The sequence below is a fragment of the Teleopsis dalmanni genome, chromosome X (genome assembly GCF_002237135.1).
Source record: "Teleopsis dalmanni isolate 2A chromosome X, ASM223713v2, whole genome shotgun sequence".
Lineage (NCBI taxonomy): Eukaryota > Metazoa > Arthropoda > Insecta > Diptera > Diopsidae > Teleopsis > Teleopsis dalmanni.
In genome coordinates this window covers 58,742,283-58,764,383 of record NC_051848.1, presented here as the reverse complement: position 1 = coordinate 58,764,383, position 22,101 = coordinate 58,742,283, and the positions used below count along the sequence as shown (strand labels likewise).

Below are 22,101 nucleotides of genomic sequence, written 5' to 3'. Positions count from 1 at the left end.
TTTATATTATCGTTTCAATATTGATTAACAGATGAAAATTTTATCTATTCCAATGTTTAGTTCATGAGGAAAAACTTTTGTTTCTTCAACCCAATATTTATTGGTTTTAATTAATGGTAATTAAAAGAAAAATCTATATATATACCGAGCAAATCACGTTTAATTATTTTTGAAATAAAATTAAATTTATAATTTCGTTATTTCGGTAAAGCATATTATTTATTTGTAAAGGATTTCATATATAAAACTGGCATTAAAAAAAACGATATAACACAAAATATGTTTCCTCAGGTTTTCAGTTCAACTTTCAACATTTTTTGTCATAAAATTAAGTTATTGTTTAATCTCACCACCAGCTCTTTGCACCGAAAACCTAGAACTAATATTAATTTTTATGATTGATATTAAAGTTTTTAATTAAATGAAAAATATATTGCATTACCTATAATTAAATTAACAAATTTCATTCACTTTCAAAGTTTAACGCAACCGGTTCAGCATTGCTTGAAGGCATTCTTGCTATGAACTGGTCTGGGATTCCTGCTGCACGTAATTTGTTACGATCAATGGAAGCAAGATTTTTGTTATAGAATAAAATTGCTTCCCAGCACATCTCCGATAGCTTAGGTATAGTAACCCACATTTTATAGAGCGCATTGCGACGTTTCATTGACCACACACCGCATGAAATCCCTCCAAATAAATACATTGCGCCTGTCTCAGAGCAAGACGCAGAATGAAAGAATATTGGTGTTGGTAAGCGCGCAGTACGTAATAAAGTCCATTGCTTAGTACGCATATTTATTTTCCAGACATCCGAAAAAAATGATCTGGAATCCGCTTGGCAGCCACCTGAAATAACAGCCTCCACATCGCCATTAGGTGTTGTATACTGGGCGCAGCCAAAGCATTTTCGTGATTTCGGATAACCTGTTATCTCACGTATATATAACGCTGGCGTTTCGTCTGGATATGTATAAAATTGTTCCCAGCAATGAGTTTTTATATTAAAAGCTTCTATGGAATCAAAACCAACACATATCTGCTGTGAAGTGCCACCACCTAGGAGAAATAAGTAATTGCCGTCATTTACAATTCCATGACCATAACGTCCTACTGGATCGTTATGCCTTCCTGGTCGACTAGCATAAATAACTTTCCATACTAACGACTTCAAATTTAGTTTATAAACATGACTATAAAAATCGTAGCCAGTCGTGCCCCCAATTGCGTACAGGAAGTCATCATGAACAGCAATAGCTGCACCATAAACAGCCGGAGGTAAATCTCCACTGACAGATAATCTAGTAGCGGATGGATTTCTTCCTGTAGTATAAAGTATGCAGTCATTAGAACGTGACTCTCCAAAAGGGAATCCTGTTCCACCATAACTAATTAATCCATTTCTCCAAATAGTGAATGCACTAGCAGTTAAATCACTTGGCATATCTGTTGAACTTCTTTCATCTAATACCAAATGCCATCTATTGGTAGCATCGTTAAATGACCACAAATCCTGAAAAATCAAACGACGGCGCTGACGTCTGGCTGCGTTTGCCGTACGTGGATTATAACCACCCAACACAAATACATTTGATTCCGTCGCTATTACTTGATGACCGCTACGTGGCTCAGGAATATTCAACACACTGCGCTGCTTTAAATTTCTCTTAACCAAGACATATGGGGAAAACTTATAGAGCGGATTAATGTTAACATCCGCCAAAGCTAACAAACGGTCGTCATCATCTGAAGAGTTAGAACTAAAATGCACTTCTTCATCGCTGGATGTGATGCGCTCATATCTTTCATTAAAATTTCTATACAATAATCCAAACATATCAACATGAAAGTCGACTTGCTCATCATGATTCTGTCCATCCATTTTTACTCTGAAAGTCTTTTCAGTGTTTACGGATCTTCTGTTACCTATTAAAAATATATATAAAGTTATTAGAATACTTTTAAATTGAATTTTATTAGGAAGAAATTTTTTTATAAATTATAAAAAATGTTACTGTAAATTTGACAATCTTCATCCTAACTTAATTTCAGTTGCTATAACAACTGTCAGTTTCTTAATAAATTGTCATATATTTATATGGAAGTTGATTCCTTGCTCCAAGAAAAGAAAATAAAATAGTTCATTTAATTAGTTTCCATTGACGTTTTCAACCGCAATTGGACTCTGAAGTGAACTACGTAGTGTTTTTTGGACAAAAAGAAAGATGTTGCTTGTGAGATACCGTGCGGAATAAAGGAAAAATTGCTTTCGCAGGATATATTCGTATAAATATGGATTTAAGCATGGATATGAACAAAACAAAGATTTTAAAAAAGTTTGGGTTTTTATAAAAATTATCCAAAAAATCAACTCTGAACCATCATAATTCAGAGCTCCTAATTCAGAACTTCTAGAGCCAATTATTAATGTAAATTAAATCTGAAAAAGGAAATAAAAACCTATAACCGCCTTAAGGAGCAATGGTCGTAGTTTTTTTTAGATACATCCGATAATTGGAGTTGAACATAGGCTTGAATTTTGAGACCAAAATAGATACAGTCATTGACTCGTTCGAGCATAAATAATGCACAAAAATTAACAGAGGAAAATCTGCAGGAGAATTGCAATTAATTTGCAATTTCGAAGTATCGATCAAAACTTCACATTGAAGAAAAATTTTAAATAAGTGGTACGGTTGATGATTGTCCACTTCAAAAGAATTTTTAATAGAACTAAATAAATTTAAATAATACTTGCATTTAGAAGTCTGAGTCTAGGGCATTTAATTAAGAAAGACTCGTGAACAATAACAAATTGCATACTTTAAAATGGTTTTACTATTTATTTTATTTATTGAAATTCACTATATAAGTCAAAAAAAGAAATCAAGCCAATGATATTAATTCTACAATGTACAAAAGCATAAGTGAATTTACGAGAAACAATCTGTAGAAAGATCGACTGTTCCCGTCTATCTACAGCAATCTATAAGCTGATCTTATACAACACAATCAAAGATATTGACATGTAACGAAATGCCTTTAGTAAGACATAAGTAAATATTGAGTAACGTCAATGACGTTTAACCAACAGCACCTCAATGAGCAATTCCAATATAATGCCAAACAAAATTAGTTGGAGTAAAATCTACCATTAATAAAACAATATATGGTACGTGCTAACTGCTTCGTCAATTGCACGAGCGAATAGCTTCGTCGATTGCACAAGTTAATAGCTTCGTCGACTGCACAAGCTATTAGCTTCGTCGATTGCACAAGTTAATAGCTTCGTCAACTGTACAAGCTAATAGCTTCGTCGATTGTATGAGCCATTAGCTTCGTCAACTGCTAAAATTAGTAGTTTCGTCGATTGCACGAGCGAATAGCTTCGTCAACTGCACAAGTTAATAACTTCGTCGATTGCACAAGTTAATAGCTTCGTCGATTGCACAAGCTAACAGCTTCCTCGATTGCACGAGCGAATGACTTCCTCGATTGCTCGAGCTAATGACTTCGTCGACTGTACGAGCCATTAGCTTCTTCAACTGCAAAAATTAGTAGCTTCGTCGATTGCACGAGCGAATAGCTTCGTCAACTGCACAAGTTAATAGCTTCGTCGATTGCACAAGCTAACAGCTTCGTCAACTGCACAAGTTAATAGCTTCGTCAACTGCACAAGCTAATAGCTTCGTCGATTGTACGAGCCATTAGCTTCGTCAACTGCACAAGATAATAGCTTCGTCGATTTTACTATTTTACTTTATTAGCTTCGTCAACTGCAAAAATTAGTAGCTTCGTCGATTGCACGAGCGAATAGCTTCGTCAACTGCACAAGTTAATAGCTTCGTCGATTGCACAAGCTAACAGCTTCGTCAACTGCACAAGTTAATAGCTTCGTCAACTGCACAAGCTAACAACTTCGTCAACCGTACAAGCTATTAACTTCGTCGATTGTACGAGCCATTAGCTTCGTGAACTACACAAACTAGTAGCTTCGTCGATTACACAAGCTACGTGTATTGGCTTCGTCGATTGCACTAACTAATATCAAAATTAATACACCATATGCTAAATTTCAAAAATATATGCTATATACGTTACTTAATGTACAAAAATGTAATAAAAATTTATGTATATAAAATGAAAAAATTTACTTACAGCGATATTTCCTTGCTTGAAAGTATGGAATTCGTTTTACTAGTAAATTACTATGGATGCACTATCAGTAGCGAGTTTACTATGGATGCAGTCCGTTGTGGTAGCGAGTTTAAATTTAATAAACTTTATTGCAATTAAAACAGATTCGAGTTTTATAAAAATAAAGTTATGAAATTCTCAAGCAAAATTACGTCTGCTCACTTCACTTCACTGATTAATTTCATAAAATAAAATCTGAAGTTTACTCAAAGCAAACGCAAACTCAACCGCTTACTTGGTTAGATGAAATGCTTGTGATTGGAAAAAAATAGTTATAAAACATGCTTACTCAGTTTATTGAAATTACAGTGAAAACTCGATAAAACAGACGCTATCATGTGTTGCGTTTGCACGAGGCTTTAATGATTTTCAGGAAATAAGCATTTATACGGCGATTTGCAGTCTAGAAAAAGTCGTGAAAATTGATTGTGATTAAGAATTAGCATTGACAGACGGTAATATAATTTATCAAAAAAGGTTGAAATATCGATTTATTTGCTAATTTAAGAGATATCATAAGATATATAGCATCAAATTTAATTACTATATTGCACATTAAGGTTTTTTATGTAGATAATGGAATTTATTTATGCAATATTTAATATGTATTTATAATAGTTTTATATTAAATCGATTTTTAACGTCCATTTTGACGTAAGAAACTGAAAACTTAGTATAAACTAGTATTTTCAATAGAGAGGTATTTCAAACCATATTAAATTACAACCATAAAATTTTTATTATTATATTAATAATATGAATTTTTAGTTGATCATTCTAATACATATATCAATATAATATATCATAGCAGCTGTGTGGGATGGGAAACACTTATCAGCACGATTTCCTACTGATTCAGGAGTAAAGCAAGGTTACGTACTCAGTCCAATTCTCTTTTCCCTTTATATAGATGATGTGGTTACACATCTATTTGAAGGCGCAAATATAAATGGTGTTAATATTTTAAAATACCTTTTTATATGTAGATGTCATCGTTCTTCTAGCAGAAAGTAGCGATTGTTCACAAAATATGATATATGAGGTGCATAGTTATTGTAAGCTACAAGGGCTAACAGTTAATATTGAGAAATCAGAAACGATAGTCTTTAAACAGCATCACAGGCGATATACAAATGAGGAAATATAGACATTAGGAGGATAAAAAATACAGAAATAGTTTAGGAATATCTTGGATTATGGGTGCAACATGCTACATTTAACTGCAAAATTGAGGGAAGCTAAAAGAGCTATTAACTGCTCATGAAAAAATATATTTGAAAATATAGATGTTGCATTCAAAACATAATATCAATTCAACGAAGCTACTGCAAGATCAATAATGTGCTATGCTACACAAGTATGGAAAATTCTCCAATATGAGGAAGTGAAAAAACTTTTACATTTTTTTATATAAAAAATAAGGCGAATATTGACAACACGCCCAATCGAATGATTTATTTGGAGACTGGGTTGTCACTTTTGTACTTATCCATTTTAAGCACATCTTATTTTTAGTTTTCAACATGGAAAAAAAATTCTAACTATATCTCTAACGCAAGAAAACAGCCTTGTTTTTAAAACTTGGGCTGATTTATAAACGGATCATGGCAAAACGCTGACAATCGACAACATTTAGTAGTGCAAAAAAATATATATGTAAAAATCGGTACTGTAAAAAGTTCGAAGCTGAAAGTCGACGAAGTGCTTCCTTTCCAAGTCCGATATCTTTAATGAAAGACAGTATAGAGCCTATCTTTCCTAATCTTGAATCCTTATGATCCATTAAATACACTCCCAGATGTTTTTTCTGCTTGTGCATCAGTATCGTGCACTCCCCATGCACATGTTATCCAATTTCTCTCTCTTCTCTACAGTATCTGCAGTCTGAGTTGGTTTGAATTCCTAATTTCGATAGCTCATTATTCAATCTACAGTGTCTATAGTTCCTTTTTTGATTATGCTATGGAATATTTGAAGCGCTTTAGGTTGTAAGTCCCTAAAAGCATTTTAGATTGTGAAAGTAAAAGTCTTGGTAGTCTATTCCAATAGAGTTCTCTTTCTTTTTCCTCAGCACCGTTCATAAGAATGAACTCATTAATTTATGAGTTAAATTCAGTAAGTAATTATTTATTTGTTTAAACAATAATAATGATGGAACATATATCTGGCGGGTTTCCATTACATTTGCATTAAAATTCAATTATTTATCTGCAGGCGGTACCGATTAGCAGCTGTTTTTGATTTCACCACAAAAGAAATTGAACAAAACAGCTTTCTACTTTTTTTTAAGATTTTTGTTTAGAATAGCTTAAGTCTTATAAACGATCATCTGGGTGATCTTACAAAGATCTTACGAAAGACTTTTAATGATTTTAATTTGCCAAAATTGCTCTATAAACGGTTTGATATACTTGTACCGTCAATTTTCGCTTTAAAGAACTGTAATTGTACAAAATTCTAAGTTTCTTAGCCCAACCAAATGTGTCTGTTTAATTTATATCTTTCATAATGAACATAGTTGTTAATAATGCGTATTGTTAGATATTGTAAATGTTTTTAATTAATCCCAACATTCATCGCATCCCAACATTCATAGTAAATAAATTTGAAATTTTTAGTTTACGAAAAAGATAGCATTTTTTAATGAACTCTGAACCTATAAACTCATAATTAAAGTTGAAATATTTATCATAACAAATGAATCATGTCAACAGATATTTGTATATAAACTAATTTTTAGTCAATATAAGTATGCATGACCACATCAATATACATGACTACCACATTCAGATATATTGATATCGTCAAATTAAACTGCAAGGATTTAGTTTTATAACCAAAACAAATCAATTCTCTATACACCAGAGTTTAGTATGAATGTTCGTGAGTACATATATATATATAGAAATATATGTTTGTGATAATAATTATCACTCACAAAATCGTATTTCGTATTTAAAATTTATTCAATTGTTTATCTGGATTCACTCACTTCCTGTGTATTTTCATTTTGTATCTTTTTCAGTGCAATCGGCAATCGAATCAAATCATATCAATGCAACTTAAACCGCAATTTAATATGAAACTTTTAATTAAACATTTCATTCGAACAGAAAAACATACGTGCTTAGGTTAAATAAATTCAAGTAATAAACACTTGTTGATTAGTTTGCAAATAAAAAATAAACTGACAACAATAACAAGACAAATGAACAATATATATAAAAACATATAGGTATGTATATATCGGAAACAATAAAATATTTATTGACATAAACCAGATGACACCAACTTCTTGACAAATACAAATGGTCTAAACCCAAGAATGAAATGGAATAACTTCTATTTTATATATTGACTTGAAGAGTACAACAAATACATCGTGTAAATATAGTTTTTTTGTTTAAATATCATTTCCAAACTTATGGAACATAAAATTCTATAAACAATTTGATCTAATTCAATAACCGTTCTTGAGATACAACGCGTAAAATTGGGACGCTTAAGAAATATTATATAGACATCCGTATCTGCTATTATTTAACCGAACATTCTATGCCTTGGCGGCCCCTTGAATGTTAAAATTTCTAATGATGCCAATGAAGAAATGTGTACAAGACTAACTTCCATCTTGGTTTGATGCGAGGCCCATCTAAAACCACTGCTACAATATGGGTTGTAGCACACGTTGGTGAATATGCAAATCCACACCGATTGTAAACGAAAACTGCACATTCCTCCCGCGTAAGATTAAGTATTAACCAACAGTCACTACGAGCCCAACCCCAACTGGTCAACCGAAGCTGCAAGCTCACTGACCCCCGTAAAGCGGAGCGGATCACTAACTAACATGCACACTTCTCACACAAGTATCGGCGTTGTGCCGGGATTTTAGTCGCCTTTTACGACATATTCTAACCCCTTCACCGCAGGAGAAATGTTATATAGACAGTCATGGTCATGTCATATGTGAAACTGTTGTTATTTTCAAAGTATATTAAAAAATTGAGACTAAAGTGGAAAAGTCATATTTCCATTTGGTGGTGGAAATATCCATTTGGTAGGCATGGGTAATTAATAAAAATATACTTATAAACCCACACTAAGAAAATAAAATTTTGAAATTTAGTTATAAAAAGTCGTAACAGAATAATACTAAAGATAGTAAATTGACAAACTCATGTCGTTTCTAAAAGACCGAAAAATTGTAAGTAGCATATGTCGTATTACGGCACGTACTATATCATCCTTATATGGCGTTTACACTGGCCGAAAATGACTCATTTGAAAACAGTCTCTTGAAAGTGTTTACATTCGTTGTAAATCATTTGTGCTCATTTCAAACAGCTGATTTTTCAACTTGCTTGTTGATTTGATTTTTGGCCCATACCAATAGAAATGTTGTATGAATGTTAATTACACCTTCAAACCTTACAATATAAACAGAAAACTTGTTTTTTGCTCCGATTATCTCTATTTTTGTAAATATGTCAAAAATAGCTGTTCTAAACTGTCAAAATGCCTTGAAAAGCTTTTATTTGGTATATGTTCAATGTATTCACTTGCATTTGAAACATATTTAGAACTCATTCTAACCTCGTTGGAACTCATTTATACAGAATCAGATCCAATGGATCTCATATGCGCTTAAAATTTTGTAAGCAAAATTTTTCTCATTTTAGATTTTTGACCAAAATAAGCCAGTTGAGGTCAGTGTAAATGCCATATTAGCCATAAGTACCATATATGGCAATGAATTGCATTATACTGTGCGACTTTTAAAGTTAAATGCTAAAAATATGATTATGAAAAACCTGCATTATTTACTAATTAATTATACGGTTTTGGAACAGTTGGTTAAGGTATGCTGATTCTGAGCTTCATATTTGGCAGAACCCGAGTTCGATTCGTGGTACTTGCACTCTCAAAAATAATTATTTACAAATAATTAAATACAAGAATGATTTCCAAGACCACAGATGATGGGTATTTGCCAATACTCGAAACAGTTGTATGGTCAGCCAAAAATTCAATTAATTAAAATAACATACAAAATAAAATTTTTGTTGTTGTAATTCACTACTGTTCGAAAAAACCCCTCTAATTAATTATATAAATTATTTATATTTATAATCAAAGATCACACCTCTGTTTCATGGTATTAACACAGACAATTTATTGCTTGTTAACATATTTTGAAAGTGAACTTTGATAGTTAACAATTTCGAGTGATCTCTGTATTTTATCTCTGCATTCTCTTTTTTAATGCAGTAGAAAACTATGATGAAATAGCAATAGTATGCGAGAAAAGGACAACTAAGTCTACAAATATTCTAAATCTACAATAGTATGCGAGTAAAGGACAACTAAATCTACTAAATCTGATGAAATAGTGTGAGAGAGAGAGAGAGAGAGAGAGAGAAATGTGAAAAACATTACATAAATAATATACTACAACGAAAGATGACTAACATTCCTAATTATATTTTAAGTTTAACACAGAAATTTAGGACAGCCGATTGCTATATTTTTTACCATAAAAGCTTTTTTTGACGTAAAAAGTCTGCAACCAAGAGACGACTGAATATTTATATTCTATCCATTTATCGTAAATAAAAATGCGTGAATTATTGGTTTATATATATGTATAAAACGGCAGTAATGTTCATATAAACGTTCAATTCTTTAGCCAATATATGCCAGATGATACTCCCTACAATATAACGATGAAGTGTGTTCAGCCACCGATTTGATTTGTTTAATTCCACCGACGTTCTTAAGTCGGAATGTATTTGCTTTTAGATTTAGATTAATTTTGACTATAACCATTTAACCTACTACTTACTAACTTGAACTTGGAGGACTTTAAATAGTTGTTGTTGTATCAAGCTTTATAAACTTTATTAAAGCGTATAAAATTATAATGTTTGAATGGGAAACAAAACAAGTATGTATATGTAGCGTGTGATTTATGAATAAAAAAGTCTCACAAATATTTTTTCATCTCAATATACTCAAACTGACCTAATTATTGGAATTCACTACAGCTCCTTCAAGACAACATGCACCATTTCAGACTACGATCTGAAATGGTACTTCAGTTCTGATTTATTCATTTCTAATTATATATTTTTTTTATTTTCCGGTTAAATAATAATAGATGAGCAAACTGCACTTATTCGTACTTTAAAGTTATAATAGTTATTATGAAAAACACTATACTTCTTCTAAATTGAAAACTAAAAAGACAGCTGAATTTTATATTTACTACAGCTGTTTTCTGGAGAGCTTCCCAGGGCAGATAGTTATTAAAAACTGGATTTCGTATGTAAAGTGTGTATATTATAAATTAATAAAATAGCAGACTAAAACTTTTTTCTTTATAATCGTTTTTATTAATTATTATAAACATGTAGTATAATATATTTGTTTGGATATAAGATTGAATGTAAAATTAAATAAAATATTAATTAATTAGAACCAATAAATGATATAATAAGAAATGCCTGTAAGAGTCTTCTGTCAGCCGTTGAGCATTATTGAATTCTTAGATCAAAAAATTTTATTTAAATGTTTTTTTCTACATAGCTAAAGCAAATATTATTTCTAAGTGATTCACTCCAATTAATATATCAATTATTTTAGACTATCACTACCTAACGAAGAATGGATAATGGATAGCCTGCTGTTAAATCAGTTAAATATGTTGTATCCTAAAAATAGAACATATGTCAAAGCTCTTACTTTGCAGCTAATTTCCATTAAATCACAGAAGATCTTCTTGAACTTTGATATGTTCTGTTGCAACATGTTTTGTCTGCTGCGGATCCAAGCTTTTTACGCAATGTCTATCTTAACCGATCATATTGATGTCTATATGGTATACGAAAAGAAAATTGCTTTTCTCGCAGCGTTGGCTTGGTTTACTTTGACAATGCTAAGTAGTTGGGATTGATATTGTATTAATATATTGAAAAAGAGTGTACTAAAGTAAATTTAAATAAATTTTATATATATTTAAAGAATCTTTCGTTTGTTTAGTTACAAACTGAAAACTTGAGTATATTCATGAGAGTATATTCATTATATCATATTCTACAAATATTTTAAATTCTTATATATCTCGAATGATATAGAAACTCACTGCCCTTTTTCAAATATTGGAGCAGCGTTAATATTTTCAAGTACTGGAATATATAGTGGATTAAACACAAAACACACTTCTTATAAGCGCTGATTAAAAGAATTGTATGTTTGGTTTAAGATCAAAAATATCAAACCATATAGTATAATAGACTTTAATGTGGTCTAAATACGTGAACCAGTTCTGAAGAGTTCACCATTCAAAATGGTGACATAGAATACACAAAGCAATTTTGAACTATAAACTTTCTTAATAAGAGAACAGCATATCCTGCATATACCGGTATATGGTATACGACTCTTGCTGAGCGAAAATCAATTTAATTATATAAAATAAGACAATTTGTTTTCATATTATATTTTATTTTAGATGAAAAAAAATAGTAGAAATGTATCAAAAATTTCACAATTTTGTTAATGGAATATTTTCCGTTGAATTAATTTAATAACATTGTTTATTGCATCTAAAATTGTAGAATGTAAGACTCCGAGTTCCATTTAATATTAAATTCATTACAACTTACTTGTAACTAATTAAGTATATTTGGGTTTTTTAATTAGTTTTGTCATAGACTGCTCTCTCAATTCGTCTCATCTACCTCAAAATTTAGTTTGCTTAGTGGGTTGAATCTTTTCTAAATATTTTTTGATTTATTTGTTTTTCATTTATCAAAGAATAAGAATACACTTCCATTTACCTGAATCTTAGTCAATATTTGACTCAACGTCAAAGTCCTTCCTATACTCGGATTCATTGGAGGAATCATAGTCTTCATCATTATTCGGCTCATTAAATGAAAATGCATATTCTTCCCCGTCTTCCTGCTCATCTACATCAAACACTGGTACTGGAGGGTTAATTGAAATGGATTCAATAGACTTCTTCAAAAGTAGTTTAGAGCAAACCGACTGATGTAACCTTTCCATGATGAACAGCAAGTTTTCGTAATACTTCAATGCAATATAAATCACGCAACGAATATTACAATGTAATATATCTCAAGTAAATTTATATGGAATATTTCAGATATGACATTAATCGAAGAACCAATTTGAAACAAAATTTTCTAAGATGACTTGGTTTTTATTTGAAATTCTTAGCTATAGTCATAGATATGAAATAATTATTGTTTTTTTATGCAAATTTTAAGATTGAGAATAAGAGAATGAGGGAAATTCTAAGTTGTGCCGATAATGTAGTGATGTGTTGATACATGCTGATAAATGGCTAAATGTGTGCAGTGCAAGAAATCCCAAAAAGTCTCAAATTTGGTTTAGCATCAACTTAGCCTAAATCGCACACCTCCTTAATGCTAGAATTTGAGCCTTTTAGGAATACAAAGTAAGGTGGTTTGGAAAAAAATAGTCCGCAAATAGTCCGTTATAGTCCGCATACTAGTTGCCTCTAGTATAGAGAAGAAAACTGTAGAAAAATAAAACTTATTAGTTGTTATCAACCATTTGTGCATTTTATTATAGCTATTGTATTATTTACCAATTTTATTAAATTAAAAAAAAATTTAACAATTTAACTGACCACTACATTAAAATCGAAATTATGTTTAAATTGCTTAAGAAAGTGTGTGGACAGACATACACCCACATCTTCACAATCGATTCATTATATTACCTCATGCTTTTTTTTTATAGTAAAATATTATCTCGGGCACACATTTAATGAGGATATCGTTCCATATCTACTCCTTGACTAAACCAATGGAAGTCATTTTACTAAAAAACACCATTAACTATGATAAACAGCAAAAATAGTGAATTTAAATTTTTCTAGAATTACAACAATTATAGTTTATAATAACTATTATAATTATGAATAAGTTCAAAGAAAAAAGCTGTTCAGTACTTTCTTTATTAATAAAAACAATATTTTTTTTAAACTCATATTTGACGAAAGAAACTATTTTTAATAGAAAATATTTAAGAGTAATGGACCGCAATAATAACATTTTAAAATAAATTGAATCTTTTGACTAATAGCTGTTTCAAATATTGTCAAGGATTTGGAAAGGAATATGCTTTCAATATAAATCAGAAACCTGAAAGCAATGAACGCAATGAAAGCAACAACAGATGTAATGATCGACGATCATTTGATTGTATATTACGTTCTCAGAGAAATACCCTAAAACAATCATTTAGCGATCAAAGACCAATTAATGTCATCTGAAAAATCAGTTTTCTGAAAAGTCGAACCCGTTATGACTAAATTCCAATTTGAGTAGAACTTTAAGATATTTAAAAAAAAGATTAATAATATTTCATTTCGTTTGTGTATTTTTAACTAAATCTAATTGATTATCTTAACAATTTCAATTAAAAAAATATTTTAGTTATTGACAATACGCAACACAATTTCAAAAAATAGTAAACGCGTATAAAAGTTTATGTATAAAAAGAACAAAGTCGAAAAGCAATGAACCTTAAGCCTTCACTAGCAAGATATTGACAAGTTTCGAGCAATTTTGATTCTGCATTTTTCAGGTTTTTTTCAAGCTTCACAAATCTACGACTTTGCCAAAGTACAACCTTCTTTAGATACTTTTAGGTGTGCTTTGACTGTTGTTTAGATTTTCGTTGATAGTACGTCTCTCATACATTTCTGCAATAATAAGTTTATTGTATGACAGTACAAACAATAATATAATTTACACCTTTTTCCATGTTCTTCTCTTTGAAACGACAATCAATTAAATTGCCTTCATCTTCGCATAGTGGAAACGCATTAGGCTTAATATCAAAGTTTGGCGAAGTGATATTGTCATTGTTGTAGTTTTTCACCTCGTGCGATGAACTAGTTTTAACATTAATATTGTTCTCAAAACGATCCCCCTTTGCACTTATTTCATCAATCTGAAAATTGCAATCATTAATAATGTTTACTCCCTATATATCCAAAATGGTGTGTAGTTCATCAATGTAGCTATTAGTTTTAGTTTCATTAGTTTCTGCAACATTTCGTTTTCGCTTGTCCTCCGATTCTTCTCTGAGTTTTTTTTTAAAACGTAATATTGCCTATAAATCTTCTCCAGATTTTGCGCTTGCCTATGTTATGAATGCAAATACATCATAGTAACTAGGTTCCTCTGTTATTTTAGATAGCACGTCAATGTATTCTGTAGCTATAGAAAAAATAGTTAAACAATATTATTTTTTGAGTGTTATTATTTCTATTTAATAATTATGGAAACTTTTATATCTATTTCTTGGTTTTGGAATGTGATATAATATCTTATGGAATTATTTTGTTGAGATTTTGAGTGAATACACTTATGGTATATTATTGGAAGGGAAAAAATTAATATATTTAAAATTATAAAAATTAATTCATAATTTAGTTTTTATATCAATTTATTCGATTTTTACATTTTCCAGAATGAATATTTTTGTTTTTTATTTATTGTTTGAAGGTAGATCAATTCCAGCTCTGGCATTAATCTTAGGATGAGGACATCAACCTGAACGGTCACGATCTTTGCCTATGTTATTCGAAAATTTGAATTTCTATTTTTGAATAACAATATATTTAATTATAAATGATTGTATTTTTCAATAATTTAAGCCTTTTTAATGTTCTTTTATTTCATTTGTTTGTTTAAAAATTATTTATGTATTTATTAGAATTTCTTTTATTGGAATAATTTTATTTAAATTAAATTGTGCTCACATCAAGTTGATTTAAAACCATTAATTATTGTTTCTTTTGTTGCTCATATATGAATTATGTTAACCGATATTAGAAATTTAAGGAATTAAGGAATTTATGATAGTTATAGATTAATATTTCAACATGGATTATATATTTCAGATTGATTTTGTTTAGTTAATATTAGATATGAACACTTAGAAAGTCGAAGTGTATTAATCAATAAGGAAATATTAAATTTTTTACCATTATTAATTTTATAATGATTTTTATTAAGTTCTGGAGATATAGCTGTTCTTTCTACTTTAAATTTATTACGAAAAATTTCACTAATGAATATAGTGAACACACAAGATAACTTAAAAAAACAAGCAACAGAAATCCCTTTCATAATACAACAAATTTAAGCAACCCTGTTTTTGAAATGTCTTTCAAAATTCTTCATTTCAAAACGTTAAATTGCATTGCTTTTAGACTGTTATAAATCCTTGTCATATATTATCTGTCATTGCGTTGTTTCAAATAAGTTATTTCTGCAGATAGAAATTTCTGGATACCAAATCTTGATTTTTACTTAAGTAAGATTTAACTTAGTAGTAATTTAACGGCATAATGGTTATTTGTAAATATTTTTTGCGCGGCCAGTGTTGGTATGGTTCTAAATGTCGTGATGAGCATGTAGATATTAAATACGACATAAAGGCTGATATAAAAAAGGCTGTTCATGGCAAACAGTGGCAATTGTCGTGCTATGGACCGTTCAAAGGTAAGCCGTGTATACCAGATTATATTGAAGATGTGTCGTTTGAAGAAATTCGTCTGGAGTATTACAAAGTTAAACAGACAAATGATTTTGCAAAGGTTCATCAAGCCGTCACTATGCAATTTGAGGAAGCAAATAACAAAATGAAAGCTCTTTCGAAGGTAACTGCTAAAACTGTAAAAATGTTAGTCAATATTTATGAACATAATGACAAGTCTGTTATGACTGACAAACCTAAAACCCATCAAAATATTTTTGGAGGCAGTGATTTAAAAGCTATGCGCAATATTGCGTCGGTTGGTGATATGCCTGTAGAACAGAGTTTTGCGTCCATTTTTAAAAAATCATACGTACTGGACTCAAATTCAATTTTTAGTGGTTCCCACACCAATTCTTTGTTCAAACAACAAAATTCTGAAATGCAAGCACCGAGCAGTTATATAAATTATTTTGGCCAAGCCTCATATATTGAGCCACAAAAACAGTCTCTTGGTGCATTTGGTCAGCAGCAACAACTGCAATACACGAAATCAATATTTGAACAAGCTAACGGCGCAAATAATATATTTAATTCAAATACTCCAAGTATCTTTTCTAATCAATTTATACAAAATAGTGTACAAACTCAGTCGACTACCACACTTTCTCAAAGCGAAATGCAGCAGATACTACCACCATCTCCTGAACCAATGTTAGTGGATGAAGAGCCTGAGGAGCAGTCGTTTCAGTATCTGATGCAATGATCCCAGTGACTCAATTATATACAACTTGAAGCCTTCAAATCAGATTAATTTAATCCAGGGAATGTGCCAACGAAACCAACACAAAAAAGAATACAAGCATATTAAATAAGAATATATCACATCTCGAGTTTCATAGAACTTGAGTTTACATTTGTAATCAATCTAGAAAATCCAAATATATTTGTTTGCATAAAAATGAAAAGATGGCTTAAGGACGTAATATGAGACGTTCATAAAATATTACTTTACTGATTTTTACTAATGATATCTGCAACAAATTTGCGGATTTATTATTCAAGATATAAGAATATCTATTACAAAGTAAGATCACCAATCCTGTATCTAATGGAATTAACATATAAATAAAAAACAATTTTTGCTATAAAATCCAGTCGTCTTCTAATACGTTAAGGTTATGTTATGTTAAAGTGAATTAGAACTTAGTAACCGGATCTGCTTTACTCAGTGGGCCAAGTTGTCGATCTGATGAATACTGAATTTCGGAACCTGATATTTTTAACTGATTATTTCTTAGTTTATTTAGGTCTAATAGTAATGAGAAATTTTTAATATTTATTTGACTATAGGGCAATAATTATTTTCTACTGTTAATAGCATCTAATATAACAACATCTTGGCAGACATAATATATGCAAACGCCTTCAAATACACCCGGCATTATGTTGAAATATATATTTTCTGTTATATGAAATATATCAAGTTCACTAAAAATACAATTAGAAATAATTCCAAATTCATGAGTTGTTAAGCAATAAATATTCTTCAAGTGTATACTTGGTTCGTACATTTTGCTCAAAGTCACATATTTCTCGGCAGTTTTAAGTTTTCTGGAATCTTATTTGGCAAGAAATATTCTATAAGACTGGGAAATGAATGATATTTAGTATAGCACAAGTTTACAGTGTATTGAAATGAAACCCATACGGATATTACTTTCCATTTTAAGGACGAAAAGTTTGCACTAAATGAAATGAGTTATGGAACAGTTACATTAGCTATATATTTTTGATTAGTAGTTCCTTATTTAGTAAATAAAAAAGTTCAGAAAAGCAATTAAATTGAAATTTCGGAGACAGCATGTATATATCCAGCTGTGCTGATTTAAACAAAATATCGCCTTCCGATATTTTTGCATTAACAATGTTTTGAATTTGAAACCTTGTGGGTCCTGAAATATATTCATAATTTATATAATCTTAAGGAACTGGTGTTCTGATTTTATTTCATTAAATGGTCCGGAATAAAAACTTTTGAAATCGTACAAGTCCTTTTTGATGTTTGAATTACAACTGGTAAAAAATAAATTGAAATATCTGAAATCAATTTGGATGTCCTACTTCACTTATTCATAACTTTTTTATATACCATAAAAAAACATTTAAAATTTTGCGACCTGTCTCTAGAGCAGCAATAAATGAATATTTGTGTAGTGATTTTTAAAAGAATATTTAGAAACCTTATATATTCTCTTTTGAAAGTCAGTAAATGGTTCGTTTGTTAAATGGAATGAATAGTACTTATTTATGGTTCGTCTATCTTCCTCTCGTAATCGTTTATGGTTTTCACTTATATTATAAAAGCTTCTTTGGGATCTAAAATTGTTAATTTAATCTTATTAAGACCAAATTTATCAGAAAAGTGAGCATTTGATTGCAAAACTGAAACTAAAAGCGCCGTAAAAATGCTATCTTCTGAATCCTTTTTGCTGCAAGTTGGTTCTTTAATATTTTTAAATTTCGTTTGAAAAATGGACTCAGTTACTAAATAGAAGATGCTTCTTTTCAGGAAAGAACAGTTTGAAATCGATGTTTATCTACAAAGTATATTATATCTTTGAATATTAGAAATGTTGATCATACAGTATCCAAAACACCTGGCAGAGAAAGGTGAAAGCTGTGTCATAGTCACACCATATATATCTGTACAAAATGTAATGTTCCTTTGCACTCTAAGTGTTTCATAAATTATCATTATAAATAAATTCAGTGTTTAAAAAAATACAAAAAATAAAAAATTACTAAAATTAAAAACAGAAAAACTTTTTGGTATATGAACCTTTATTCTGACAATGGTGCGAACACGCACCAAGATTGGTTGGTCCAAGACAATCTTTTTTAGATTTACTTTTCATAGGAAAGTAGTAGAAATATTTTTACCTAAATTTAAATAAAGCAGTTAAAAAATATTTCATGAATAGTGAAAAGTTTTTATTTTACATTACAATTTTATAATGTATTTATGAATATATTGCTAATTATTAAATTATTTAAGTACAAGTATCTTCCAGAATTCATTATTCTTATAAAATGAAGTAGGAGGACTAATTTTTTTTTACAAAATTTTTTTGTTATAATATATTAGGTCTGTTCCACTAGCTACTCCTATTAACTTTGCGTAACACTGTGTATACACAAGTGCGTTCCACCATAATATTTTCAAGTAAATGAGAGCATCTGAGAGATCGTTACATCCCTGTCGAAATTTAAAAATGCTACAAAGACTTTACTCGTACCTTTTATTTCAAATGAAATTTGTGTTAATATGTGAATCAGCTGTTGTGGTTTGAATTTAAATTTTTGTATTATTTATTTGCGCGGTACTGGTGTTCTCACCAGGCTTAACACAAAGCTGTTCCATGAGAATCTGTGTAAAGAGGGTAATTTGGCAATTTATTTGTGTTACGCTTTCAGTTTGTACTTTACTTGTGTTTTACTTGAGTTTTACTATGAGTAGCTCGTGGAACAGACCTGTCATATACCAATATAACAATGCGCAATATGTAAACATTTTGTGGAAGTGGTTCAAAAGTGTGGACTTATGATGAGTCTGAGAATCAAATTACTATGATTTATCATGTGAAGCAATATTTTTGCTTTTTAATTTTAATTATCAGTTTAAAATTTTTGACAGCTAAAATTACAAACAAAACTCTCGTGTAAAAGGAATTATATATAGTATATATCTTATACATAAAAATAACACGATTAGAAGGTAGTACTATACACATAAAGTCTATTAAATTCTCTGACCTTTCTTAGTCTTGTTTGTGCCTTTGTTATAGTCCGTGTGTTTTGCGGTATGTAGGTTTGTCACATATATAATTTTCATATAATTGCATATAATTATTATTGTGTTTTAACTATAAATCTTATTTAATATTTTATTATGATGTCAATATATCGCACACCAGAAAAGAGGCACAACTCGAAACTCGTCGGATAACGCATTCCTAACAAAAAAAGAGATATAACTGTTTTTTTTTTGACAGAAACAAAGTGGAATCTTTCGTGTTGATAGATAGGTAAACTATAAGTAAATTCTATATATGAACCCTAAATTGACGAGTTTCAAGTTGTACCATTTTTGAAGAGGTTGTGCGATATGTTTATAATAAATTCAATTATATTCAAAGCAGCTAGTAATATATATTTGCAAGTATAAAAAGAAATTCCCAGGATTTTTAATTATTTTAATCGACTCTGTGTGTAATAGAGGGAGACAATATACTCTAATAATGAGTGTAACTATATAGATTGGAATTTCAAGAAAGTATGTCAAAACGAAAACTGAACTAATTCTCACTAAAACGATTTTCTTATTGGTGCGACAGTAATGGCAGTACATTTTTTAAATTTTTAAATATATATTACAGTAGCAATCAAAAAAAACTATTACTTTTAATTTAAAAAATGATATATAAAATAGTAGAATGTATTTCAATTCTTTTATAACAGAAAAAATTTTCAAAGTTTTATTGTATTTCTATTATATCCAAATTGGTTGTTGAAAAAAGGAAGAGACATAAAGAGTAAAGAAAGGCATTATCTTACTATTTGTCTAGCGTTCCCCGAAAGCATTTAAGGTGGGTACAACTATAAATTTATATATAAAAATATTTTTAAGAATAATGATTTAATGTCAAAATATATACTAAGTAGGTAAGCGCAGTGTAGTAGGATACACGAATACAAATAGTATCAATTATCACATATAATTGCGGTGTTGTCTTAAATATAATTGAAAAGTTAGTAATAAAATGGAAATGGAAATGAAAATAGAAATGCCAGATACCGTCAAACAAGAATTGCCAACTGAACAAGTCGATTCCAAGTCACCCGAAAAATCGAGTAAGATAACTGGCTTTGTAAAATGGTTCAACGCGAAGAAGGGATTTGGTTTCATTAAGAGAAAGGATACTAATGAAGATGTTTTCATGCATCATAGTGCAATAATGAAAGACGATTCAAAAAAGCTGGTGCGGTTTATAGCAGATGATGAGGAATTACACTTCGATGTTATCACAGATGCAAGAGGTAGCCGAGCTGAAAATATTACCGGCCCTACAGGGCAACCTGTACGTGGTGGACAATTCTCTGGCAATAGATACAGAAATGGACGTACCCTTTCACGTTTGCAATTAATTAAATCTCCAAACACTAAAAATATAATTGCAGAAAGGGTCATCGGTATAGTGAAGTGGTATAATATAAAGATTCGGTATGGTTTTATACATAGATGTGATACCAATGAAGAGGTCTTTGCACATCAAAATGGTATTTATAAATACAATCGTAAGAAGATGGTTCGTTCACTTGGCGATGGTGAAATTGTTGAATTTGATGTCATATCAGGAACAAAAGATAATGTAGCGATTAATATAACTGGGCCAGCTGGAGTACCAGTACGTGGCAGTTCATTCATTGTTAACAAGAGTGACTTTTATAGAATTGGTACCCTAAATCAACGTGGCTTTAATGGTGCAGCAGGCAATCAACAGAATAACAATAAAAAGATTGTGAATAAGTGATAATATATAATTGAAATTTAATTATATATAATTATTAAAGTTAAATATGTTTTTTCCCATCCGGTTCAAAATTTCAATATTTACAATTTTGTTTCTTATTGTTAATAAAATAACCAATATAACAGCTATATTGAATCAGATACTGTACTACATACTGTTAATGTGTAGTATAAAGTTTTTAAAATGTACTGTCAAACACAAGTATGAATATATTATAAACAAATTGAAATGTATCTTTCCTCAAAAGACAGTTACCGAAATGTATACCAATTTGAAAAATATTTAAAAATATTATACAACTGAACTCGAATAAACTAGCTTACAAGATGACTGACTATATTCTATAAGCAAATAATATCGACATTTTTTTTGTTTTGTTTTTGTATGTGGAGATATTTTATTTTTATATTGCATTCTATGAACTGCGAGATTTATTCATAACCCCTGTCTACGCCTTGATTGGATTACTTTTTATGACTTCATTAGACTAAGCAATAATTGACCTCAAAACTGCATACTTCACCGAGGAGCCTGTAACCATTTTGAGATTTGATAACGCGGTGTTGGTAAGTCTGTCAATTTTCAGAAATAATCTCATGGCTCTAGGTCCCTGAGGAAGTCATTCGTCCTAATGTACCCTGGTACATGGAAAAGCCCTCTCAAGGCCTAGTTTTGTGCAATTTCTTGCTGACGAATAGTAGTGTTTAATGCCTTGCTGAATGCTACACACCCATATAGAAGTGACGGTCGAATTATTTGATTA

At 30.2% G+C, this 22,101-nt stretch overlaps 3 protein-coding genes across 3 annotated transcripts; 2 read left to right on the top strand and 1 right to left on the bottom strand.

Annotated features, from left to right (window-relative positions):
* Window positions 1-223: 223 nt before the first annotated feature.
* LOC119662584 (kelch domain-containing protein 10 homolog) lies at window positions 224-4,435 on the bottom strand. The gene is made up of 3 exons (XM_038072228.1): window positions 4,162-4,435; window positions 443-1,929; window positions 224-379 (listed from the first exon to the last, which is right to left on the bottom strand). Exon 2 carries the CDS (start codon window positions 1,883-1,885, stop codon window positions 464-466), a length of 1,422 nt encoding a protein of 473 aa, XP_037928156.1. The 5' UTR covers window positions 1,886-1,929; window positions 4,162-4,435; the 3' UTR covers window positions 224-379; window positions 443-463.
* An 11,063-nt stretch (window positions 4,436-15,498) lies between these two features.
* LOC119690113 lies at window positions 15,499-16,769 on the top strand. Its single transcript, XM_038105104.1, has one exon. The coding sequence runs from the start codon at window positions 15,617-15,619 to the stop codon at window positions 16,508-16,510; it is 894 nt and encodes a 297-aa protein (XP_037961032.1). The 5' UTR covers window positions 15,499-15,616; the 3' UTR covers window positions 16,511-16,769.
* A 3,485-nt stretch (window positions 16,770-20,254) lies between these two features.
* Window positions 20,255-21,360, top strand: LOC119689824 (Y-box-binding protein 2-B-like). The gene is made up of 2 exons (XM_038104738.1): window positions 20,255-20,393; window positions 20,470-21,360. The coding sequence occupies exon 2, from the start codon at window positions 20,568-20,570 to the stop codon at window positions 21,336-21,338; it is 771 nt and encodes a 256-aa protein (XP_037960666.1). The 5' UTR covers window positions 20,255-20,393; window positions 20,470-20,567; the 3' UTR covers window positions 21,339-21,360.
* The last annotated feature ends 741 nt before the right edge of the window (window positions 21,361-22,101 follow it).

Excerpts from the sequence above, each read along its gene's own strand:
- LOC119690113 (XM_038105104.1), top strand. The coding sequence starts at position 15,617 with ATGGTTATTTGTAAATATTTTTTGCGCGGCCAGTGTTGGTATGGTTCT.
- LOC119662584 (XM_038072228.1), bottom strand. The coding sequence starts at position 1,885 with ATGGATGGACAGAATCATGATGAGCAAGTCGACTTTCATGTTGATATG.
- LOC119689824 (XM_038104738.1), top strand. The coding sequence starts at position 20,568 with ATGGAAATGGAAATGAAAATAGAAATGCCAGATACCGTCAAACAAGAA.